The sequence below is a fragment of the Stylophora pistillata genome, chromosome 4, assembly GCF_964205215.1.
Source record: "Stylophora pistillata chromosome 4, jaStyPist1.2, whole genome shotgun sequence".
Taxonomy (NCBI): domain Eukaryota; kingdom Metazoa; phylum Cnidaria; class Anthozoa; order Scleractinia; family Pocilloporidae; genus Stylophora; species Stylophora pistillata.
Genome location: NC_142522.1, coordinates 28847280 through 28869727, shown reverse-complemented (window position 1 = coordinate 28869727; position 22448 = coordinate 28847280). Strand labels below are relative to the sequence as shown.

At 37.8% G+C, this 22448-nt stretch overlaps 1 protein-coding gene and 1 pseudogene across 2 annotated transcripts in view; both read right to left on the bottom strand.

The window, feature by feature from the left end:
• Window positions 1-21299, bottom strand: part of LOC111328861 (uncharacterized) — a 71894-nt gene extending 50595 nt beyond the window's left edge. For both annotated transcript variants that reach the window (XM_088758723.1, XM_088758724.1), the window contains exon 1: window positions 21199-21299. In XM_088758723.1, coding sequence (XP_088614849.1) covers window positions 21199-21271 — 73 coding nt within the window. In that variant the 5' untranslated portion in view covers window positions 21272-21299. The remainder of the gene's footprint in view (window positions 1-21198) is intronic.
• Window positions 4-4360, bottom strand: LOC111328887 (uncharacterized; annotated as a pseudogene).
• Window positions 21300-22448: the final 1149 nt, after the last annotated feature.

The window sequence follows — 22448 nt, the reverse complement described above, 5'->3', positions numbered from 1 at the left end:
ATCTTAGCCTGATGAGCTGTTACTTGAGGGTACTAGTTGGGGAGAACCTGTCTCAGAAGAAGATTGCTCAGAGCAAAGCAGTTTTTCTTTTGAAACCTGCTTCCTGTCCAAAGGGTAAATAACCGATTTACAAAAGGCGCTAACAAGAACTGAGGGGCTCATAACTTCTTCCCATGTTGCTTTGAACACTGAGCAAAATTTTTTCTTATTGATGTCCGTGTTTGGGTTTCTTTGAACAAACAGTCGTACTTCTTTGTACCAACTCTTTTTCAATGGGTCGAATAGACCAACATCAGCCGGCTGAACGAGATGCGTCGCATTTTGTAAAAGAGAATAGAGATATATTGCATTCTTTTCTGCTAGTTGGAATAACTCCAGATTAAGATGCGAGTCATGACCGTTAACGTGTAAGACAACAGACCTTGCTGGTGGCAAATTTGGTATGAAGTGATTCGCAAACCACACATAAAATGTTCACGTGTCCATATAACCAGACTCTGTCATATAAAAGACACTTCCTTCGGCGCCTCCTTCTAGCGGATTTTAAGTAACAGGAATGCGCTTTCCAGGAAAAAGAAAGTATGGGGGCATCCACTGGCCGCGTACGTTAAAATAAGGTAACGCAGTAACATGCTCTCAGCTTCCCGGAAGGACGCAAAACGGCGCTTCTTTTCTTTCAGATGGGCCAATGACGTTCCCAGCTCGGCCTTGCATATCGAAACCGGTCTCATTACAGTTCCAGATTTGCGACGGCTTATCTGCGAGATTTTTTTCAACCAAAAAATTTTTGAAGCCATTAGACCAGGTGCCCAAATCTTCTCTCGAGATCTTAGCCCTTTTCTTTACAAGAGATCGCGACTTTCGTAATTTTACTCGAGGGTTTCGCTTAACCCTTTGAATACGAAATAGACCATATCTATTCAGTTGTAATTTGGCGATACAAACTTAACCTCACTTCGTTGTTCCTTATATGGATCATCCATTACAATATTTGCGGTTTTGAGACACCATGGGCTCAGACCTTGGGGTCACATGACCTAGATCAACAGTTCGTGCTTGGATGCGTTCAAATCGATTCGGTTTCTCGCTTTTCTGGCCGTTTATAAGTGTTTTTCAGGCCATTTTCCCTGTACAGAAGCCCTCAAGACGGCATCATTAAGCTGGAATGTGGGTATAGGCAAGCCCCTGAAGGAAAACAGAGGTGAGAGATGGTTTCATGTAGAGTGGACCGCCAACGATGCTTTACTGCCAGCTTGGCGAGTTCACGAGTGAAGTTGTCTCTCGGGCCCATCTGTGGATGGCTTCCAGGACCTACTAAGGCTATGTGGCCAAGTTTTGACCGGTAAAAATTTAAATCGATGCGATATTTTGCTGGTAGGACTGGATGGCCCGACACGATTCTAATAATTCTTTGAAATGGAAATGATAGCAGTTGCCTTTTCGAGTTATGGCGGAATTACCCAGAGCTCTTTTCGGGCATGAAGAAGGCAACGGTTGTGTTCGCAACACTGGCTTTCATCAAATGGAGAACCAAGGGGTGGCAGATAAAGTGAGAAGGAATTTTCTTGCCAAACTCCAAGATCTGGCCCTGAGGTATGATTTGAACGCAAACTTTTGATTTTTTTAGCAAGTTTTTATCTAAAAAGAACGACATGTTTTTGGTGTTGCTCTTGGAGCAAAATGCTGCACTTTGGGATTTGTTGCCATACGAACGGTTCACTGCAATGAAAATCAGGAATCATTGTGGGCGTTTTAGGTTGCAATAGGTGTCACATCAACGAGCCGGTACAATTTACACACTTACATAATGTTGTGTCTTAAATTCGGCAAGAAACAAGTATCAAAAGTAGTAACGGTATTCTCTGGACATATGTGTTCACGTAGTATGCAAAGGGTTAACAAAAGAGCGAAACCAATTGTTCCCAGGTTTGTTGTCTTGAGAAGGGGTTGTTCTCCCGTCTTTGTCAAGGAATGTTTTGACCGTGTTAAGTAAAGACTCTTTAGACACACCGAAACCCCGGTTTACCATTACAATCAGCCAATCTACGAACTTGTTTTCTCCCGCTTTGTTAAAATTGGAGGTGGGCCTCTGCGTCTGTTGATCTCAACCCGACCACTCAAACGATCTTGAAGAAAGGTCCTTTTAATCCCCCACTTTCCAGCCTTGAGTTTTTTTATCGGTCAGTGTAAAGCGCAAATTGCGGACTGCGGACTGCAGACTGCGGTCCAGGGGTAAAATGCAGACTGAGTGTAAATGGCAGACTGCAGACTGAGAGTAAAACGCAGGCTGGGTGCAAAATGCACAATGAGGACTGCAGACTCGGGGTAAAATGCAGACCGACCATAAACTGTAGTTCCTGAATCGTTTAAGGGCAAAGAAGTCCCGCAAATAGATGTATACGATCACTTACTTGACATCTGCTTTCACGAATCTATTCCTTTCTTCTTTGGAACGTCGTCAACGACCCGAAAACTTAATCGCAATCTTGAACCTTTTTTCCGTCCGACAGCCAACGCTTCAACTCTAGACGTGAAGTTTTCCATACATGTGACCGTGGATTGGTACACGACGGTGTTTACGCTTAAATAAACGCTGCTGTCCCAAAATACTGTACAGCAGGAATAATGGCGATATAAAAGAAAAAGATACGTATGATGCACGATCCTTCGCAGTAGATAGCGCTATTTATGCAATAGCGAAAATCAGACCTGAAAAAAATCAGGCCTGTACAGGATTCGAATCCCGTACAGGCCCGATTTTTTTCAGGTCTGATTTTCGCTATCGCATAAATAGCGCTATCTACAGCGAAAGATCGTGCATCATACGTATTTAATACCGCAGTTCAAAATATATGAACTTCATATATCCATTGTAACCAAAAAGAAAGATGTTCTGCATGAAATCTGGATGACCTTCATTGAACAAAAAAAGCGACTAATGTACACTCCAGGAAGTACACTGTACATAATAAATCAATAGAACGAAGGCATGTGAAAATTCAATTCAAATACTGTAAATCCTCTATTAAACCCCCCCTCTCAAATAAGCTCCCCCTCTCTAATAAGCCCCCGTCTCTAATAAGCCCCCCTCTCCACTAAGCCCCCCTCTCTAATAAGCTCCCCTCTCAAATAAGCCCCCCCTTTTCAGATGAGGAAAGTTAATAAGCCCTCCCTCTCATTAAGCCCCCCCTCCCCCTCCCCCAATCCTTATTCTTCACAAAAAAAATTAACGTTTAACGTACACTGATCAGTTATGATTTATTTAGGCTGTAAGTTCATATTGTCTTTGGTCCTCGGCCGCAGGACCTCCAACTTCATATGCTTAACTTTCTCAACTTTTCGCTCTAGTTCTCTGTGTAGAATTGCCACCATTTTCTTATCGTTAGACAAACTAGTGTACCGCCCGGGAACCATAAGTCCGTCCTTGAGAAACCCTGCTCCTGTCGGTGAAACTTCTAAGCTGCAACCTTTACGAGATAAAAATTTACACAGCAGAAATAATAATTCTACGGGCAAATGTCCAACTAGTTCTTTATCTTGAGAGCTGCTGGCAGACAGGCGGTAAATGCCAACTGAAAATTCATCATACAGCTTTACTTCTTCTCTTGTATCATGGTTGCACGTGAGTTTTTCCCCGACTACTGGCTTCCAGAATTTTTTCTAAATGTGATGACCACGAGCAACAGATTCAAACTCGCAACAGTAGAGCTGGACAAAGGATACTCCCTGAACTCTTGCCATTTTAATTTACAGCTTGGGAATATCTCACTACGATCAGCGAGGATCAGCAGATGCAAAATGATCTTTTGTCGCGCACAAAAGAACATGAGAAGAACACGAGAAGAACATGAGACCGAAAGCACATTCTTGAAGAATAAGAATTTTGTTTTTGTTACTTTTAGGCTCCCACAAGTGAATTATATACTTTTCACAGTGACTTTAATTGTACAACGCGTAAGTCTACTCTGTCTCATACCACGGTATTTTGCTACAGGTGATGCGTTTCGCTAAATTAAATAAGCCCCCCCTCTCTTTTAAGCCCTCCATCTCTATTAAGCCCCCCCCCTCAAAAGTGATTGAAAAAATAAGCCCCCCGGGGGGCTTAATAGAGGATTTATGATACCTGCAAATCGTCGTCTTCCATGTTGGTATACGCCGAACATCCAATATGCTGAGTTGGCAGAATGCACTCATACGTGTCCCTTGTCAATCTCGTAACCCGTTCCGCTGGGCAAGGGTAACGCGGGTAACGCAGGTAACACAGGTAACGCAGACCCTCTGTTCTAGACTTCCACATTGTTTTCTGTTTGTCGTTTCTCTCATTTTCCCTCAGTGCCGTCTCTAAGATTTCATTCTGCATTTTACCCCGAGTCTGCAGTCCTCATTCTGCATTTTGCACCCTGCCTGCGTTTTACTCTCAGTCTTCAGTCTGCCTTTTACACTCAGTCTGCATTTTACCCCTGGTCGGCAGTCTGCAGTCCGCAGTCCGCAGTCTGCAGTCCGCAGTCCGCAGTCTTCGTTTTACCTTGACCGGTATTTTTTATACACTGTTGACAGGTATCACCACACACGTTACAAAGAAAGTCACCAAAACAGCGTTAAATGGACCGTAAACGACAAAGCAGCTACGGGAAAAAAGGAAAGGAGACTTCATACGATACATTCCTCGCTTTTATTTTTTCTTTTCAATTTTTTCTTAATTTTTTTTATAATTTTTTCCTATTTTACAGTTGACTGGTGATACCACACGCGTTACAAAGCAAGTCGTTAAAACAGCGTTAAAACGACCGTTGGCAACAAAGCGGCTACAGAAAAAAGTTAAGGAGACTACGCATGTTTTATTCCTCGCTTTTATTATCCTTCTAAATTTTCTCTCATTTTTTTTTTAATTTGTCCTTTTTTTAAATTCGATGTTGATGTGTTAGTTACTGCCGTTAATGAAATTTACACCCCAAAGTCACACACAGTACGCTTGGGCCACCTGTGGTTTAACACGCAATTGGAGTTTATTCTTCTTTTTCTCTTTTTCTTCTTAACTGTCAGGCTGCCTGGAAATGCAAATTTACGATGCAAAAATAACTTTTTTCCCTCTAATGACATGTCTATTTATCATAATTTTTAATGAAATAAATTTGATTGGCATGGGATGAAAATCAACTTACGCAATGTTCCTAGCAAGTAAGCCGCAATTGGAGAAAGAAGCTTGAAATTGTTTCTGCAATTGCTCTGATTACAACTCATTTACAAGGATCATTGCCTAACGACGTTTATCTATGTCAATAACTATTTTTCCAGTCCTGTTTGATTTATTTGATCGTATCTACTCACTTTGAGATCATGTTTATTGCACACGAAACTGTAAAATTTTGAGATTTCATTGATCTATCCATAGAGAGCGGAGCAAGGGGTCTGAAGCCTCCCAAAAAAATTGGGGGTGGGCTTAGCCCCCCTCCCCTAAATTGCCGAAAATATCACTAGCGCAGCATAAAAATTGGCAAGATATTCAATCTCGTGATATTTTCACAAATCCTCTTATCAGAATCGTGCTTGGTGAAATATTATATTGTAAAACTTCTTTTGGACAGCTCTGGACAGTGTGCGAGAAGCTTATCAACTGCAGCAGTTCTCCATTAAACTAGACAGCGTGTCTATAGGAAATTAGATGAGATGAGTTAAACTTGTATGTTTTAAGAACCCAATCGAAAGCCTCTCACGGAAGACGGCTCACTTCCCATATAGTAGTGTCTGGTAAGCGGGCCTAAGGGGCTAATAACGTTCTTTGGGCGGTGACTATCGCTTAAACTCGTTCCCAGTCTCTCTCCTTCCTAGTCTTGAAGAATAGACCCTGAAATGCTTCAGCGTATTTTGCAAAGTTCCCCCCTTCTGTCTTTCAATTTTCGTGTATGATTATAACAATATCTATACTGTTGGTATTTGCTGTGTTTTAATTGCCATTTTTAAGAAGGAGAATTAAAACTTGTTATGTTATGAGCTGAAATGATAGATCGGTGAGATTTTAAACATATTCGTCCAATAAATTGCAGTGCGCTATCATCATCTTTGCGTTATTTTTCAAAAGCATTTTTCATAAGAGGATAACGAGAAATCATTTCTTTTATTCATTCAGTTTCAAAATAAGACTTGAAATATGTTTTTATCCATTGTACAGAGATCTGCCGCTTTTAATAATATCAGTCTTTCAAATTAGCTCTTTTAAAAATGTCAGAATAATTTCCTGGTCACCCAGTAGTTCCTAAAATTCAGTAGCTGTGAATTGTTTTCTTCTGACACGTGCTAATCCGTCGCTCACAATACCTTTCATTAAGCCTGATTCTTGATTAGCTACCTTAGCGTGCACCCGGAACTCCGCGCCAAGTTTGTGACGCAGCAACCGATTATTGGTTGCAGTCACAGTTAATCCATATTCATCAGAAGTTGTCGAATTTTCAGAAAACCACGCTCTCCGTCGGAAAATGAAGACGTGTCGTCCGTTGCGCAAAAAATTAGCGTTTCACTCTCTGGAAGGAAGACAGCGAACCTGTAAAGAAGAGAAACGAAAGCACTGCTATGTTATTTCAACGGCAGGTGAGCATTGCCTTTGGAAATATCGCTTTAAGTTCCTTAGGAGTCAAAAACGAGTCGTATTATCTCAAATCAACGACAAAGCACGAATCGATTGCTCGGTCTGAGCCGCTCTTCATCTCGAAATTAGACTGAATTGGGTTTTTGGCAGCTAGAAAAGCAAAACGTATGATTTAAAAATCTATTTTTGTGAAACGCTCTGGTAAGAATGTTCTGCTTGATAAATGTTTGGGCGCTTAGTTTTCTAATTGAACGCAGCCACCTGCATGTCCGATGACTCTTCTACTCAGTGGCCTTTGCTCCATTGTAAATAAAATTTCGAAAAGTTTTTATACTTTCCCCTTTTCTATAATTGTCTCAATGAGCAAAACAATTGCACAGAATTTTAGTTTTTACTTTTCGTCCGGCTCAGGGAAAATAACCATTCCTTGATCATGATCATATTTATATTTTCTACTTTCAGGAAGAGAAATGTTATCAGAAGGATAGAGGTACAAAGATTCTGGTCAGAGAAGACACCGCAAATGGAATCACTGAAGTTGTAATCGATACCGCAAAGATAAGAGCTTTAAAATTATATAGTAATACTATCAAAAATGGTGGCCCTTCACATTTCTTATTATTGTACGAAGTCTTTGTTGACCTTTGTTCTTTGTCTTAGAATGGATAAAACTGATTACATGGTAAGTGAAAAGTCTTCAATCAGCCGGCACTTGATTTTTAGAATACTTTATCGTGTTACGGATTGTTATGCAGACCCTGAGCGATCGTTTGATTCATTCCAACCACCTGCTAAAATTTGGTGTAACTTATCTCAAATAATCTCGTTGTATCGATTTAAAGACAGAAACAATTGGAAACTGATATAATAACGGCCACGAAATGCCAACACTTAGAGTAAAAATTCCGAAGGTCCGATCGCTCGTATTTTGGTATATTTAACAGTTAGTATCACAGTTATAACCCAGTTGATGTTGCACAAAGGTGATATTTAGGTGGCACTCTAATAAAATACTTCGGAGCGGACAAAGAACAAATGGAATTCAAAATTGATTTTTTTATGAGTTTGATTGATTTTTTTATATTTTCTTTACATCAAAAATCATATTGCTGAACACCATTGACTTACACTATTCTCATAGGCTGACGTTAAACAGCTAGTTTACTAACTTAGAGAAGACTCCTCGATGACACAACTATCAGCACCTTAAAAGACGACTTAAAGGAAACCAACATGGTCACCAACGGACCGGATAGAACAAACAAATCTTATTGACTAATCAACCTGACCAACCAACAGACGAACGCCACTGATCGAGTCTGACAGCCATTTTACTGCAAAACAGACAAATTAACAAATGGTAAACACCACAGCGTACACTATTGAGTTATGGATGCACGCGGGAGGTTGCTAAGCACGAAAGAAACGTAAGAGTCGCTCGAGGCGATAGCCGAGAGCGACTCTAGCTTCTTGAGTGCTTAGCAAACCTCCCAAGTGCATCCATAACTCAATAGTGTACGCTGTGGTGTTTACCATTTGTTTTATAACATAACATTAACACACTGTAGCTAGAGTTCCCTTTTATTTAACAAATCTTACGTGACCAGAAAAAAACAAGCGCGCGCGGAAAAATAGTCTTTGCATTTGCTCACGTCAGCAGCGTACACCCATGGGCAAATGGGGGACGCTAAATTGACCAATCAGAGTGCGCGCTTTACTTTGGTTATGTTATAATCACTTTTACGAGTGACATTGGTACCGTTCGACTTACAATCAACAATTCAGTTGCCTCTGATAACTTCTGCTCAGGCCAGTCACTATTTCTTCAGGAGCACTCTCACCTGGACGATCGATATCGTACTAGTTCTGACTGACAACTGAATGATAACAAGAGAAAGATTTGGCCCGCGGAAACATCATTGATTCAAATAGACTGAAATTCATTCTTGGCATTAACTGAATTAAAGTGGAAGTATAGCAACTTTTACTCCAAAAAGAAATAATTTGTTTTTAGGTAAGTGCCATCTTAGATTATATCCGTTACTTTGTGCCATCAACTGAACTCGGTTTCCATTTGGAAGCAACTAATGTTAAAATCTCAAATGTCTGGTCACGAGCTACTTCAAGAAACTGATCGAGTCGAAATTTCCCGCTATATAAACCAGTTTAAATTGACTCCTTTTCACAACGAAGAAATATAGATTTTCTTATTTCAAAGAATTTTTCAATAGAAATTCATATGGTGAATTGTTTTGCAAGTTGTTGAAAAGTAGTTTACAGGTTGGACGAAAGTCAACGTGACTACAGTTGTCTGCTGAAAGATTGCCGGAAAAAGCGCGTAAGTGCACTCGACAATCCCGAATAGCATTGTGATTAGTTTTTATGTATGAGTTTATTTCGTTCGCAATCTTATCTTTAATTTAAGACTTGATGAGAAACGAAAACAAGAACGAATCGAACGTAATAAACGACGAAAATGATGCAAACTCAACGACAGCGTGATCTAAGTGACCTGAAGAATAAATGTTTACAACGTTATGTTCTATTGTTTTGTTCCTCTCTTATTCACGAGCTTGACGGTATTTACTCCCTGTTGACAAGTTATCTTCTCTACATTCATTGTTTCGCTCACTAAAAAATTCGTTGATTACTGGATACCCACATTACCTTTCGAGATTGTCGCGTGCACTTCATCCTTTTTGCAAACGAGATAATCTACTGACCAATAAACAAAAATGGGTATTTTGGCGAAGATCCCTTGTTATAACACATCATAATTGCCTTAAACCAACAGCAAAATTACTTTCTTATTTCCTCATCACCATTTTATAATTTTGCCGATTAAAACATAATTAACTTATTTTTTCACTCGAACGTTAAAATCAGGAATGCGAAATCAAACAAAATCAGAGAATTTGGTTGTTTACCAAATCGGAACAGTTTTTATTTTTTCTTGTTAAATGCTTTCGGATATGTTAATGACGTGTTTTATCTGGACACTAAGGGTCTTACAAACATATTTGATTATTTTAAAATTTAAGCTGAATCAAAATTTGCATAGAAAATACCTTAATTTAACGAAATCAAAGCACGAACCACGAATGCAAATTAGATATATTCAAATAAAAGTTTACGGAAAATAAATATTTCGTCGCTTCGAAAAGCTAGCACTTTTAATTCTTTTTCCGCGATGGCTGTCATTTTGCTGGTTTATATAAAACTGTTTCTCTATCAAGAACTTTCTAGGTAGTCTGTAAAAATTGTTAAGTTACATTTGAAAGAAAGGATCAATTGTTGCCCTTTGGACCAGGCATTTGGTTTTAAAAATATATCGTAGGTAGTTTATTTATTCTTTATTCGGTTGAAGTGGAAGGAAGATCTTTTGGGTAGTCACTTGGTGAAACACAGGAAAACAGAAAACAATGACGAGTAAAAGTTTGAAATTCAGTTTATAAACAGAAATTGAAAGCATTTAACGATTAAATCTCTTGAAACAATTGCAATAATTCATCGTTAATATCTTGGAGCTTAGATGTGAAATGTCTTTTCAGTCTCTCGTGAGTCTAAACTCAAATTCAAAGAATTCGCCCCAACAGTGTATACTATTTTACTTCTCAAATCGTTTCACGAATTAGACTAATTTAAGAATCTTGGAGCTTTTGAAGGCTAAAATCAAATTGAAAGAGTCCGCTCCAGATTCTTCTTGATGCTATTTTGTAAAATTTATTCGCGAATCTAATAGAAATTTGGACTCTAATTATGAAATGTCTTAGCTATGGAATAGGTTGTATTGTTTTTTTTCTCAAAAGCTCAGAGAAGTTTAAGAAAGTTGGAGCCTAATTTTAATATGTCTTAGCTCTTAATTGTGGCTAAGGAATTAAAATTAAAATTATAGCTCCAATATTACATAGTTTTTTTTTTCTTCGAAATTTGTTAAAAAATGAGAATTTTTTTTAATATAGAAATCTAGCTCAAGTTATGGGATAAATTCTGGTGCTTTTGCATCCTGTGTTACATTAAAAACTGGTGGCTCTAAAGATCCTCTATTCGGAAAAGGACATCATGGCGAGCCGGAAGCTTAAAAAAATCGATCACAATTTGGGAGATAAATTCAATATTTCTGATTGAACATTCTAAAGTTTGCCATGATGCTTTTTCGTTAGGAACTTCCACACATCATATTGTGCAAATAATTGAAGTCTAAAGAAAGGTGTAGAGAAAGAAAAGAAAGGTGAAGAGAAAGACAAGCCGAGTCAGAATTTCTTTAAAAGACACGTAAATCCCAAGGCTGTTTCGATTTTTTCCAGAACGGAAGAGAAATTGGCGATTTCTATTCAATTCTTTTTGCACGAGATACTATTGGATTATTTTTCGGTGAGAACTTTTAAAAGAGAGCCTTGTTCAATTTTTTTTTTATATGGTTCAAGAAATGATCCCCTTAATGATTTTTTACTAAGTAATAGTAGATTATAACAAAACAAGACGACAAGCGAATAAATTTTTTAGTTTATTAGCGATGTAGAAAAATATAACTTGTATTAAAAACAAATGGCGCCTGCAAAATTTTGGGCGCTGCATTTCCTTCGGCGGGAGTCCTTAGCATGAACTAACAGAAAAATAACGAAATGATAACTTTTGAGCCTTCGATTTTGGCGTTTGAATCAAAATACTTTGCAAAAACTATGTCCTCAATTTGTTTTGAACTTCCGCACAAATCTTGTTTTCACTTAGATCAAAGTCTATCTTGTTTGATTTGCTGGAAGCATCAGGGATATTCAACAGTCAGTCTTCGAGTGTTGGTTTATTGCAATGTTAAACGAGGCATTTAAAACTTTAAGTACTGTCTAATTACTACGCAAATGAATGTGAACGTAACCTTAATAAATAGCAATCTTGGATTGTACGCAAAAATTCGGAGTCGATAAGCTACCCTCCCCTCCCCCCTCCTCCGCACCTGCTTGTGGCCTTTTACAAACACTTGGAAAACATTTGTTGTGGTAACTACGTCTTATAGTACACATATACTAAGAAAGTATTAAGAAATGTATTAAAGTTTTTTGAAGGGTGGGGGAGGTTGGAAGGAAACTTTCTAAAATTGTTGTAATATTACTGAATTGTAAGATTGTAAGGAGAAGAAGCAGCTTGTAATATCACTTTTGTTATAGACCTGTATATTAAAGGATTGTATTATAATACTGTACTGTAATTAATATCAAGTTGACTGATTTAGAAGATGTGCCCCACAGCCAGCTGACTAAAATTGACGGGTGTGGGAAGGGAACCGCTTTTGGTTAATTTTCCAAAGTAGACAGATATTCAACTGTCTAATGGAGGCGGGTTTGTTGGGGGATGGTGGACGGATTAAACCCCAATCTTTCATATATTTTTTTATGAATTGGGGTCGATCTAATTTAGCTTCTTTCCAAGATTGATATTTGTCTCTGGTCTCGGGCTGATAGGGTTCCCGGCTTGGTATCCAGCTTTGGGTGGTCGAAGAAACCTGCGAAACAAGGAAATAAAAATTAAGACCAAGAGTTTGAACCATGAAAAACGTTACCCGCCTTCATACTTTATCAGAATTTTACGGAAAGGACGGCTAAATAAACTTAGATAGATTAAATAAATTCAATCGATCACTGATGAATATTATGGTAAACTTGAGGAATTTTTCTGTTTTTGTTGCTGTTGCTTTACCGTTGCTGTTGTCGTCAAAATGACTTAAGGTTAGATCTGAGCTTTTCGATTGCTTGTTTCTGGCATTAGACCCATTAGACCGTTTCATTTTGAGCAGAAAATTAATATTTTCAGTCAAGCAACAAGATTTAGTCAATCTATGCTCGCCAGTAAATTTTTATTCTGGGATCACGAAGGAATTTACATGCAATAATAGCATAAATTTAGTTTCTACTCGCTTAAGCTACAACTCTGATCATCCGCAGAGTGCCTTTTTTAATGAACTACTATGGTCATGCTCAGATTTTCGACCCGCCAGACAGTCGAAAAAAGTATTTAGTCACAAAAATCTTAGAAGTTCCTGTTCGCTTCGAATGCTGATAGAACCATAAAAAGAAATCAGATAAGAGTCAGTAAATGTGCAAATAACAATAAAGTATAAATGGCTGAGAGGCGTTTTTTTCAAGAAAATGGAAAACTGTAAATCACTTCAGTTTGACGAAATAAATTTTTAAAATCATTCTCTGATAAACAGCTTTTGTAAAAGTTATGAAATCAAGGCATCTATTTCTTTCAAAAAGTGGTTCCTAGTGAAGTTATTTGAATAAATCAAACTGAAACTAGATCTCTTTGGGGTCCTACCTTTATTAACCCTCTAACTCCCAAAGTGATTAACATGTAACTTCTCTCTTTAATATCCACAAAGAATCCGACAAACAGGTAATGAGAATACTCAAACGTATGAGGCAGTTTTGTTATCTTGATCTAACACCAAATTCTCGTGACTAATTTAAAAGGAAATGTGTGGCAGCGAGAAGGGAAAATTGACAATCAGATCTTGGGAGTCAAGTCAGAACCATTTCTTTATCATTTGATGATAAGTCTGATAACGCTTACTATTTAATTTTGCTTTTTGTCTTGAGAGCTAAGAATTTTAGTAACGATTAGGTTTCCAAGATTTTTATCAAATAACGTTAAAAGAAGTTTGATATGAGCTAACGGTAAACTTCGCAAAAAATAAGAGAAACGAACATCAATTTTTGAGCATACTCTATCCATTGGTTTCAGCCTCAGGAGCTCAGAATTTAAATAATTAGGCCTTGAATTTTCTCATTGAATCACTCTAAAAAGGAGAACTGGATCATGCAGCTGATGAAAAACTGTTGTAAATATTTGAGACAAAAACCAACTCTTGAGAAAACTGTGCAATTTTGTTATAGCTTGGCTAAAGAGCTGAAATATTTCTAATGATAAGCTCGCACACTTTTAAAGATTCATGTTAAAATGAAATGATATATCATTTGATAGTGAAACAGAGAAAATTTAATAAACAAACGTCAATTGATGGAAAATACTTTCCAATTTGTGTTAAGTCCGAAGAGCTCGTAAATTTTAAAAATCAATCTCAAAGATCTTAAAAGAGGTCACGTGAAAAGTAAAAAAATAATAATGATAAAAAAGATCTATATAAGTCATTGCTAAACACAAAAATCCATTTTTGAGCATACAATTATAATTTGGTTTAAGCCTCTAGAGCTTAGACAGTGAAAATCAGGCTGAGACTCTAAGATCTTTATTGAATGTTCTATTAATTTGATGTTAAACGCTGGAAGAACTTCAGCATGAAAATATCTACTTATGGAGTATACACCTTTAATTTTTTTTACGACTTAACTTCCCAACAACTAGAGTTCCAAGAGTGAAGCCGTTTAAACAGAAAAAAAAAGAAAAGAAAACAGTATTCATTTTTGTTAGAAACTTTAAGACTATTAAGCTTATCTGGGATCTCGATTATATTTCTGTTACTAACGTAACAATCCAATTGCAGGGAATTCTGAAAGTGCGCCAGATACTAACATAACAATCCAATCAAAGAGAATTCTAAAAGTGCGCCAGATACTAACGTAACAATCCAATCAAAGAGAATTCTAAAAGTGCACCAGATACTTAAGTATTGTTCCGATGAGAGAGAATTCTAAAAGTGCGCCAGATACTAACGTAACGATCCAATCAAAGAGAATTCTGAAAGTGCGCCAGATACTAACGTAACGATCCAATCAAAGAGAATTCTAAAAGTGCACCAGATACTAACGTAACGACCCAATCAAAAAGAATTCAAAAAGTGCGCTAGATACTTAAGTAACGTTCCGATGAAAGAGAATTCTAAAAGTGCGCCGGATACTAACGTAACGATCCAGTCAAAGAGAATTCGAAAAGTGCGCCAGATACTTAAGTAACGATTCGATGAAAGAGAATTCTAAAAGTGTGCCAGATACTAACGTAACGATCCAATCTTAGAGAATTCTAAAAGTGCACCAGATACTAACGTAACGATCCAATCGAAGAGAATTCAAAAAGTGCGTCAGATACTAACGTAATGATCCAATCAAAGAGAATTCTAAAAGTGCGCCAGATACTAACGTTACGATCCAATCAAAGAGAATTCAAAAAGTGCCCCAGACACTAACGTAACGATCCAATCAAAGAGAATTCTAAAAGTGCGCCAGATACTAACGTAACGACCCAATCAAAGAGAATTAAAAAAGTGCGCTAGATACTTAAGTAACGATCCGATAAAAGAGAATTCTAGAAGTGCGCTGGATACTAACGTAACGATCCAAAGAAAGAGAATTCAAAAAGTGCGCCAGATACTTAAGTAACGATCTGATGAAAGAGAATTCTAAGAGTGCGTGAGATAATAAGGTGGCTATCCAATAAAAGAGAATTCTGAAAGTGTTCGAGATACTAACGTAACAATCCAATGAGAGAGAATTCTAAAAGTGTGCATGATACTAAGGTAACAATCCGAATAAAGAAAATACTAAAACTGCACCAGATATCAACGTAACAATCCAATCAAAGAGAATACAGAAAGTGCCCGGGATACTAACATAACAATCCAGTCGAAGAGAATTCTTAAAGTGCACCAGACACTAACGCAGCAATCCATTAAAAGAGAATTCACAAAGTGCGCCAGATGCTAACGTAACGATGCGATGAAAGATAATTCTAAAAGTGCGCAAGATACCAACGTAACAATCCAATAGAAAAGAACTCTAAAAGTGCTCAAGGTGCTAACAAAACCTTTATAAAGAGAATTCTAAAAGTGCGCAAGATACTAGCGTAACAAGCCAACGAAAAAGAATTCTAAAACTGCGCGTGATACTAACGTAACAATCCAATTTAAGAGAATTCTAAAAGTACGTAAGATACTAGCGTAACAATCCAATGAAAGAGTATTCTGAAAGTACTTAAGATACTAACGTAACAATCCAGTGAGAGAAAATTCTAAAAGTGCGTGAGTTACTAACGTAACAATATAATGAATGAGTATTCTAAAAGTACTCGAAATACTGACGTAACAAGCCAATGAAAAATAATTTTAAAATTGCGCGTGATACTAGCGTAACAATCCAGTTTGAGAGAATGCTTAAAGTGCTCGAGATACTAACGTAACAATCTAGTGAGAGAGAACTCTAAAAGTGCGCAAGATACTGACGTAACAATCCGATGAAAAAGAATTCTAGAAGTGCTTGAGATATTAACGTGACATTCCAAGTAAAGAGAATTCTAAAAGTGCGCCAGATACTAACGTAGCAGTCCAATGAAAGAGTATTATAAAAGTGCCTGCGATATTAACGTAACAGTCCGATGAAAGAGTATCCTGAAAGTACGCAAGATACTAACGTAACAATCCAATTAAAGAGATTTCCAAAAGGGCACAGAATACTAACGCAACAATCCAGTTAGAGAGAATTCTAAAAGTGTGCGTGATACTAACGTAACAATCCGATAAAAGAGAATGATTAAAATGCGCTAGATACTAACATAACAATCCAATAAAAAATAATTCTAAAAGTGCTAGAGATCCAAACGTAACATTCCAAGTAAAGAGATTTCTAGAAGTGCGCAAGATACTAACGTAACAATCCAATAAAAAAGAATTTCAAAAGTGTGCAAGATACTAACGTAACGATCCGATGAAAGAGAACTCTAAAAGTGCGCAAGATAGTAACGTGACAAGCCATGAAAAAGAATTCTAAAACTGCGCGTGATACTAACGTAACATACCGAGTAGAGAGAATTAAAAAAATGCATGATATACTAACATAACAATCAAATGATAGAGAATTCTAAAAGTGCACGAGATACTACCGTAACAATCCAATGATAGAGAATTCTAAAAGTACGCGAGACACTAACGTAACAGTTCGATGAAAGAAAACTCTTAGAGTGCCCAGGATAATGACATAACAATCCAATGAGAGAGAATTCTAAAAGTGTGCGAGATAGTAACGTAACAACCCGATGAAAGAGAATTCTTAAAGTGCGCAACATACTAACGTAACGATTCGATGAAAGAGTATTCTGAAAGCGGACCATAAACTAATGTAACAATCCAATGAAAGAGAATTATAAAGGTACGCGAGATACTAACGTAACAATGCGAAGAAAGAGAATTCTAGAAGTGCGCGTCAGATACTAACGAAACGATCCGATGAAAGAGAATTCTGAAAGTGGGCCATATATAAGCGTAACTCTAAAAAGAATTCTAAACGTGTGCGAGATACTTACGTAGCAATCCGATAAAAGAGAATTATAAAAGTGCGCAAGATACTAACTTAACGATCAGATGAAAGAGAATTCTAATAGTGCGCAAGATACTAACGTACCAATCTACTGAAAGAGAATTTTAAAAGTGTGCAAGATACTAACGTAGCAATCCAATCAAAGAGAATTCTAAAAGTGCGCAAGATACTGACGTAACGATCCGATGAAAGAGAATTCTGAAAGTGGGCCTTATACTAACGTAGCATTCCAATGAAAGAGAACTCTAAGACTAGGTTTACACTAGAGGAGAGTTTTTCGGATTCGTAAATGTTTCCAGATTCATTAATTTTGGAGTATACGGAGTCGTAGGCGTTTACACTGAAAGGATATTCGGATTCCTGACAGCTTACACACAACGACAACTTCGGGAACATTCGAAATGAAATGGTTACCAAGCCCAGTGTTGTTTCGTGGTTCGATCGAAAAAGTGAAAATGCCTCCCCGAAAAAGGCTAGAGTAGATCCAGACGCCACTGAGGCAAATTTGAGTTGGACAGATGCCAAGCCATCAACGTCGTCGGCGATTAAGTGTGGCTGACGTTCAACTTCCTTACAATAATAATTTGCGTTTCCTCAGAAACACTGCGGTACACATGATAAAATTTATCGCCTGAACCTGCAACAAGATTAGGCAACCGGAGACCGCCAGCAATGTTAGCACCAGATCCATTTTTGTTTCACCGCAAACTCAAAAGATTGCTGGTGGAAATAATATCCGGATTCGAGAAAAAAACCGGTTACGCGACAATACCGGATTCAAAAGTTATCGGATTCAAAGTTCCCACTTTAAATTGCGGATTCAAAATCTTCGGAGACACGACCAAACCGGAAAGTTTTTATTTCGGATTCGTCCACTTTCGTGTCAAACGATAGAATCAATCCGGTACTAAAACGTTTCGGATTCATCACGAATCTGGAACAATTTCCTCTAGTGTAAACCTAGTCTCAAAGTGATACTAAAGTAACAATCATAATAAGAAAAATCCAAAATTATGCAAGATGCTGGGGTTACAATCCAATGAAAGAGAATTTTAAAAGTGAGGAAGATATTAACGTAACAATTCAGTGAGAGAGAATTCTGAAAGTGTGCACGATACTAATGTAACAATCCAATGCGAAAAAATTGTAAAATTCGCCAGATACTTACGAAACAAACCAATTAAAGATAATTATGAAAGTGTGCCAGATACTAAGATAACAATGCAAAGTTATGATCATCGACTACAAAAGGCAGAAACACCATTTCACTCCCCTCTTGGTAGATAGCAAAGAATTAGAGACGGTAGAGTCGGCTAGGATCCTAGGCGTGACTATTTCGTGTAACCTTAAGTGGAACAACCACATCAATGATGTTATAAAAAGAGCAAACAAACGATTATAAGTTTTAGTCCTCCTGAAGAGAGCCCGCGTTCCAGCGGATGACATAATTAATTTTTATTGAACAACTGTACGTCCTGTTCTGGAATACTGCGCACAAATATTCTATGACATTGATGACATTGAAAGAGTCCAAAGACGCGCATTATCCATCATTTCACCAGAACTGTCATACCATGACTCTTTAGAAAGGCACGGTTTAGCTTCGCTCTATGACAGACGCATGAAATTATGTACGGATCTGTTTTTGTCTGTCTCAAATCCATCTCTCAAATTGTATAAGCCAGATTGTATATGCCAAAGAAATTGTATATGCCAGAGAGGCATCTTTCACTTACTAGACACCGGCGCGTTTTTAACATGCCGCGCTTTCGCACTGATTGTTTTAAATCTTCATTTGTCCCGGCTATATGCGCGTGTGCTAACCTAGATTTTTAGCTCCCACTGCTGTATATTAGTTATAGTTGTTATATTAGTAATTTTATTTAGGTCTTAGCATTTTTGTAATTGGTTGTCTGATTTTGTCTTATATAATCAAAGATTGTGAAAAGCACGCAATTTAGCCTATGGCTGCAGTCTATTTTGATAATAAACTATCTATCTATCTATCTATCTATCTATCTATCTCAACAATCCAATTGAAGAGAATTCTAAAAGTGTGCGAGATACAAAGTTAACGTAGCCATCCAGTTAAAGATAATCCTAAAATTTCGGGGGAAACTAATGTAACAATCCAATCAAAGCAAATTCTAATAAAGCACTTGGTACTAACGTAACCATCCAATGAAAGAGAATGCTAAACGATACTTATCTAACAAACGAATAGAGAAGAGTTTGTAAACCGTGAAACGAGTTTTTGTGCGAAATCGTCCGGGTGAGAAAATTTAAAACCGTTTTTTCACGACGTGCGTTAAAGCTGCATTTGATCAAAAGTACTATCAGAAATAGGGAGCTATAAGTTATTGCATATTCTACCTTTAAAGCGCAGTTTCATCCGAACTTGAAAAAAAACAGCAACAACTACAATCGAATCAGTGTTGATAAATAGGGTTTCTGTGGTCTTTTCTTTTTAATCTCGGAGTCAGCTTTAATTCAATATAATTTGGATATATCAACAAAGTTGAAATGGTAAATTGGCCACCGTAACGATTACAAAAGCTGACGTTTCGAGCGTTAGCCCTTCGTCGGAGCGTTAGCCCTTCGTTTCGCTCCGACGAAGGGCTAACGCTCGAAACGTCAGCTTTTGTAATCGTTACGGTGGCCAATTTACCATTTCAACTTTGTTGATATATCCAAATTATTTCGTTACCCCCACCGACGCAACCCCAAACAGTTTCTTTCGAAACTATCAGCCTTTATACCTTTAATTCAAATTTTCAATTTCTCAAGACCTAGCTAACAACGGTATCCAACAAGTCATCAACTCACCATCATCCTTAATTTGACTTCTATCCATAACCAGACATATCCAGGATGTTGACATCTATGAAGCTTTTTCAATCTTTTTCTTGACTTTTCTATCAGTTGGAAATCCTAGTAAGGGAGAAATATTTCGTAAAAGTTTTTGTATGCGGCGAGGGTGGGGTCCTAAAGCCGAGTTGCTCGTAGCTAGCGGTGCTTATTGCTGTAATCTGTGGCACCAAGACACCGGGATAATTCCTTGTTCTCCTGGGTGGGGGATGATAAAGATAAAGTATCTGATGTAGGTTGCCACTATTTTTGCAGTTTTCTCTGTCAGTTCGCTAGCCCTACATATACTCTTGGATGGAGAAACAGTTTTGAATACTACAAAAGACAGGGATATCACTAAGATATAGCTGTATATTTATAGTTGTAAGCCTTTGACCCTTTCGTCGGAGGAACCATCGACGTGTGGTTAATGGGTAATTTTGGGGGGAGGGGTGGGGGTGACAAGAGAGAGGCGCTATTTGCCAATCAAACCTAATTGGCTCTACAATCTCTCTTTCCTATCTGTATTAGTTGAATTACCGCGTCACGGATACCTTTAAAGAGAGTTAAGTGGATTACACGCGGTAGGAAATGTGCCTTTCAGGGACTGCTAAATGGGAGACAAGAGCCAAAGACCGTTGGCTATACCGTTTTAACATTCTACCAGGTCTATTAGTTGATGTAAACTCGGCTCAGATAGTCCCAGGGTAGTTTCCTTTGAGGCAAACAAAAATATGTGATGGTAAAACTAACCTCGCCAGGATAAAAGAATGGAATATTATGAGCACAAAATAATTACCTGAACTTTGAGGATGACCTTTATCTTGTAGTTGTGTACCTGCCCTGGCATGTCATCACGCGATTTTACTACAGTTCGTTTGCCTTGATTTGCAATGAAAAAGACAATGGTCAAAAACAGGCGACTATTCAACGGCTACTAATTTGAATGAACATTCTCCCAAAACAAAGTAAAGTACTCTTCTAAAATGAAAGATCTTCCCGATAAAATAAGAAAGTGGTGATTATACCCTAATAAAGGTTATGATCAGTGATTGGTGTTTTAGACCACAACCCTTGAGACTGTTGTGTTGAGGTATTAAAGATAAGGTAAAAAAGCTCACAAACCAGTCCTTTTTACCGCAGCTCATACCGTTCTATGCATTATGAAATGAGAAGGAGTTACTTCAACTGGATAAGATGCTTGTCTAGTTGCAGTTTACTCCTTCCAAACTCCCACCCTCCCCCCTTCCCTACTCCCCCACTCCCCCCTGCCCTACTCCCGCTTTTTATTGGGTTTCCCAGAAAGTTGTTCGGTACCAAAAAATATTCATCCTCACTTTACTTCTTAAGAATTCTCATCTATCTATTATTCCACAACGGTTTCCTTTATTGAGTCGGGGCAAGAGAAAATACTGAATGGTACATTCATTTTCTCTTGGTTAGCCGGGGCATAACAAATGTTTATATTTACAACTCGTTTCCAAGATAAAAGGGAATACTAATTACCTGAGCTTTGAGGAAGATTGTTATCTTGTGGTGCCTGCCTGTCCGAGTGATCAGTCACGTGATCCAATTTCATTATATATTTGCCTATGTCTAAGAAGGAAAATACGGTAATGGTTAGATACAGGTTACCTTTCAACCACTACCTATGTCATGATTTGCATTTCTCCTACAGTGTAGTAATTTGATAATAAAAATTAACGGTAAAAAAACTACGACGTTTCGAAGTCTGCATGACCTCATTATCAAGTAAAATGTTAAAACTAATATAAAATTGTAGCTCAGAGATTACATACAAATAAAATGTGATAACTTCATTAGAATAATGAGCGTTCATTGTTATTGGTGTTTAGCATGTCAGATCGTGCAGTATATGTTTAAATAAATACTTTTGCACATATTGAGTCAGACTGAGTGTTTAGCTTTGGTTTTTGTTCGCGAATGAATAGCATTTCGTGAATTAGGCAGTCCATTTTTCCGCGGCATTTCTTGAGAATGGAAAACATTTCCTCTAGGCTAGTGGACGCTACACTGTGGGCTTCTTTCAGATGCTTGCCAATGACAGAGGCTTTATGTTCTTCTATGCGTTGATGAAGATGGCGTGTGGTATAACCGATATAATCCGCATCGCACGAATCACATTTAAAGGTGTAAACAACGCATTGGTGGTTAATTAAAGCGGGCTTCTCTTCTTGTATCTTGAGCTTTCCCTCGATCTTACGACTCGTGAAAACTGGTTGTAGGTCAGTTCCGATTTTCCGGCCAAGATCTTTCAGCTGATGTCTTACTGTGTCGGCCGATTTTTGGTCTTTAAATGGTAAAGTTATTCTGACAGGTTTTTGTGTAGCCGCGTCAAGTTCAGTTGGGGTTACGTGACGGCTTTGGATCGTAGAACTCGTGTACCAGTTCTTTATTCGATTCATTTGAAAATTTAACTACAAAATTTTGTTACTGGCCAAAAACCTACAACACCATTCTTGTGCTTAGAATGGGAGGACCACTTCGTGCTGAAATGACAGGGGTGGGGTAGGGTGGTAATGATACCCTCAAAAAAGTAAACAATAAATAATTGAGATATTATTCCCGCTCTTATTTGTCAAAAACCTATCGTCGAATCTACATAAAGCCATGTTTACGTATGATGCACGATCCTTCGCAGTAGATAGCGCTATTTATGCAATAGCGAAAATCAGACCTGAAAAAAATCAGGCCTGTACGGGATTCGAACCACTGACCTCTGCGATACTAGTGCA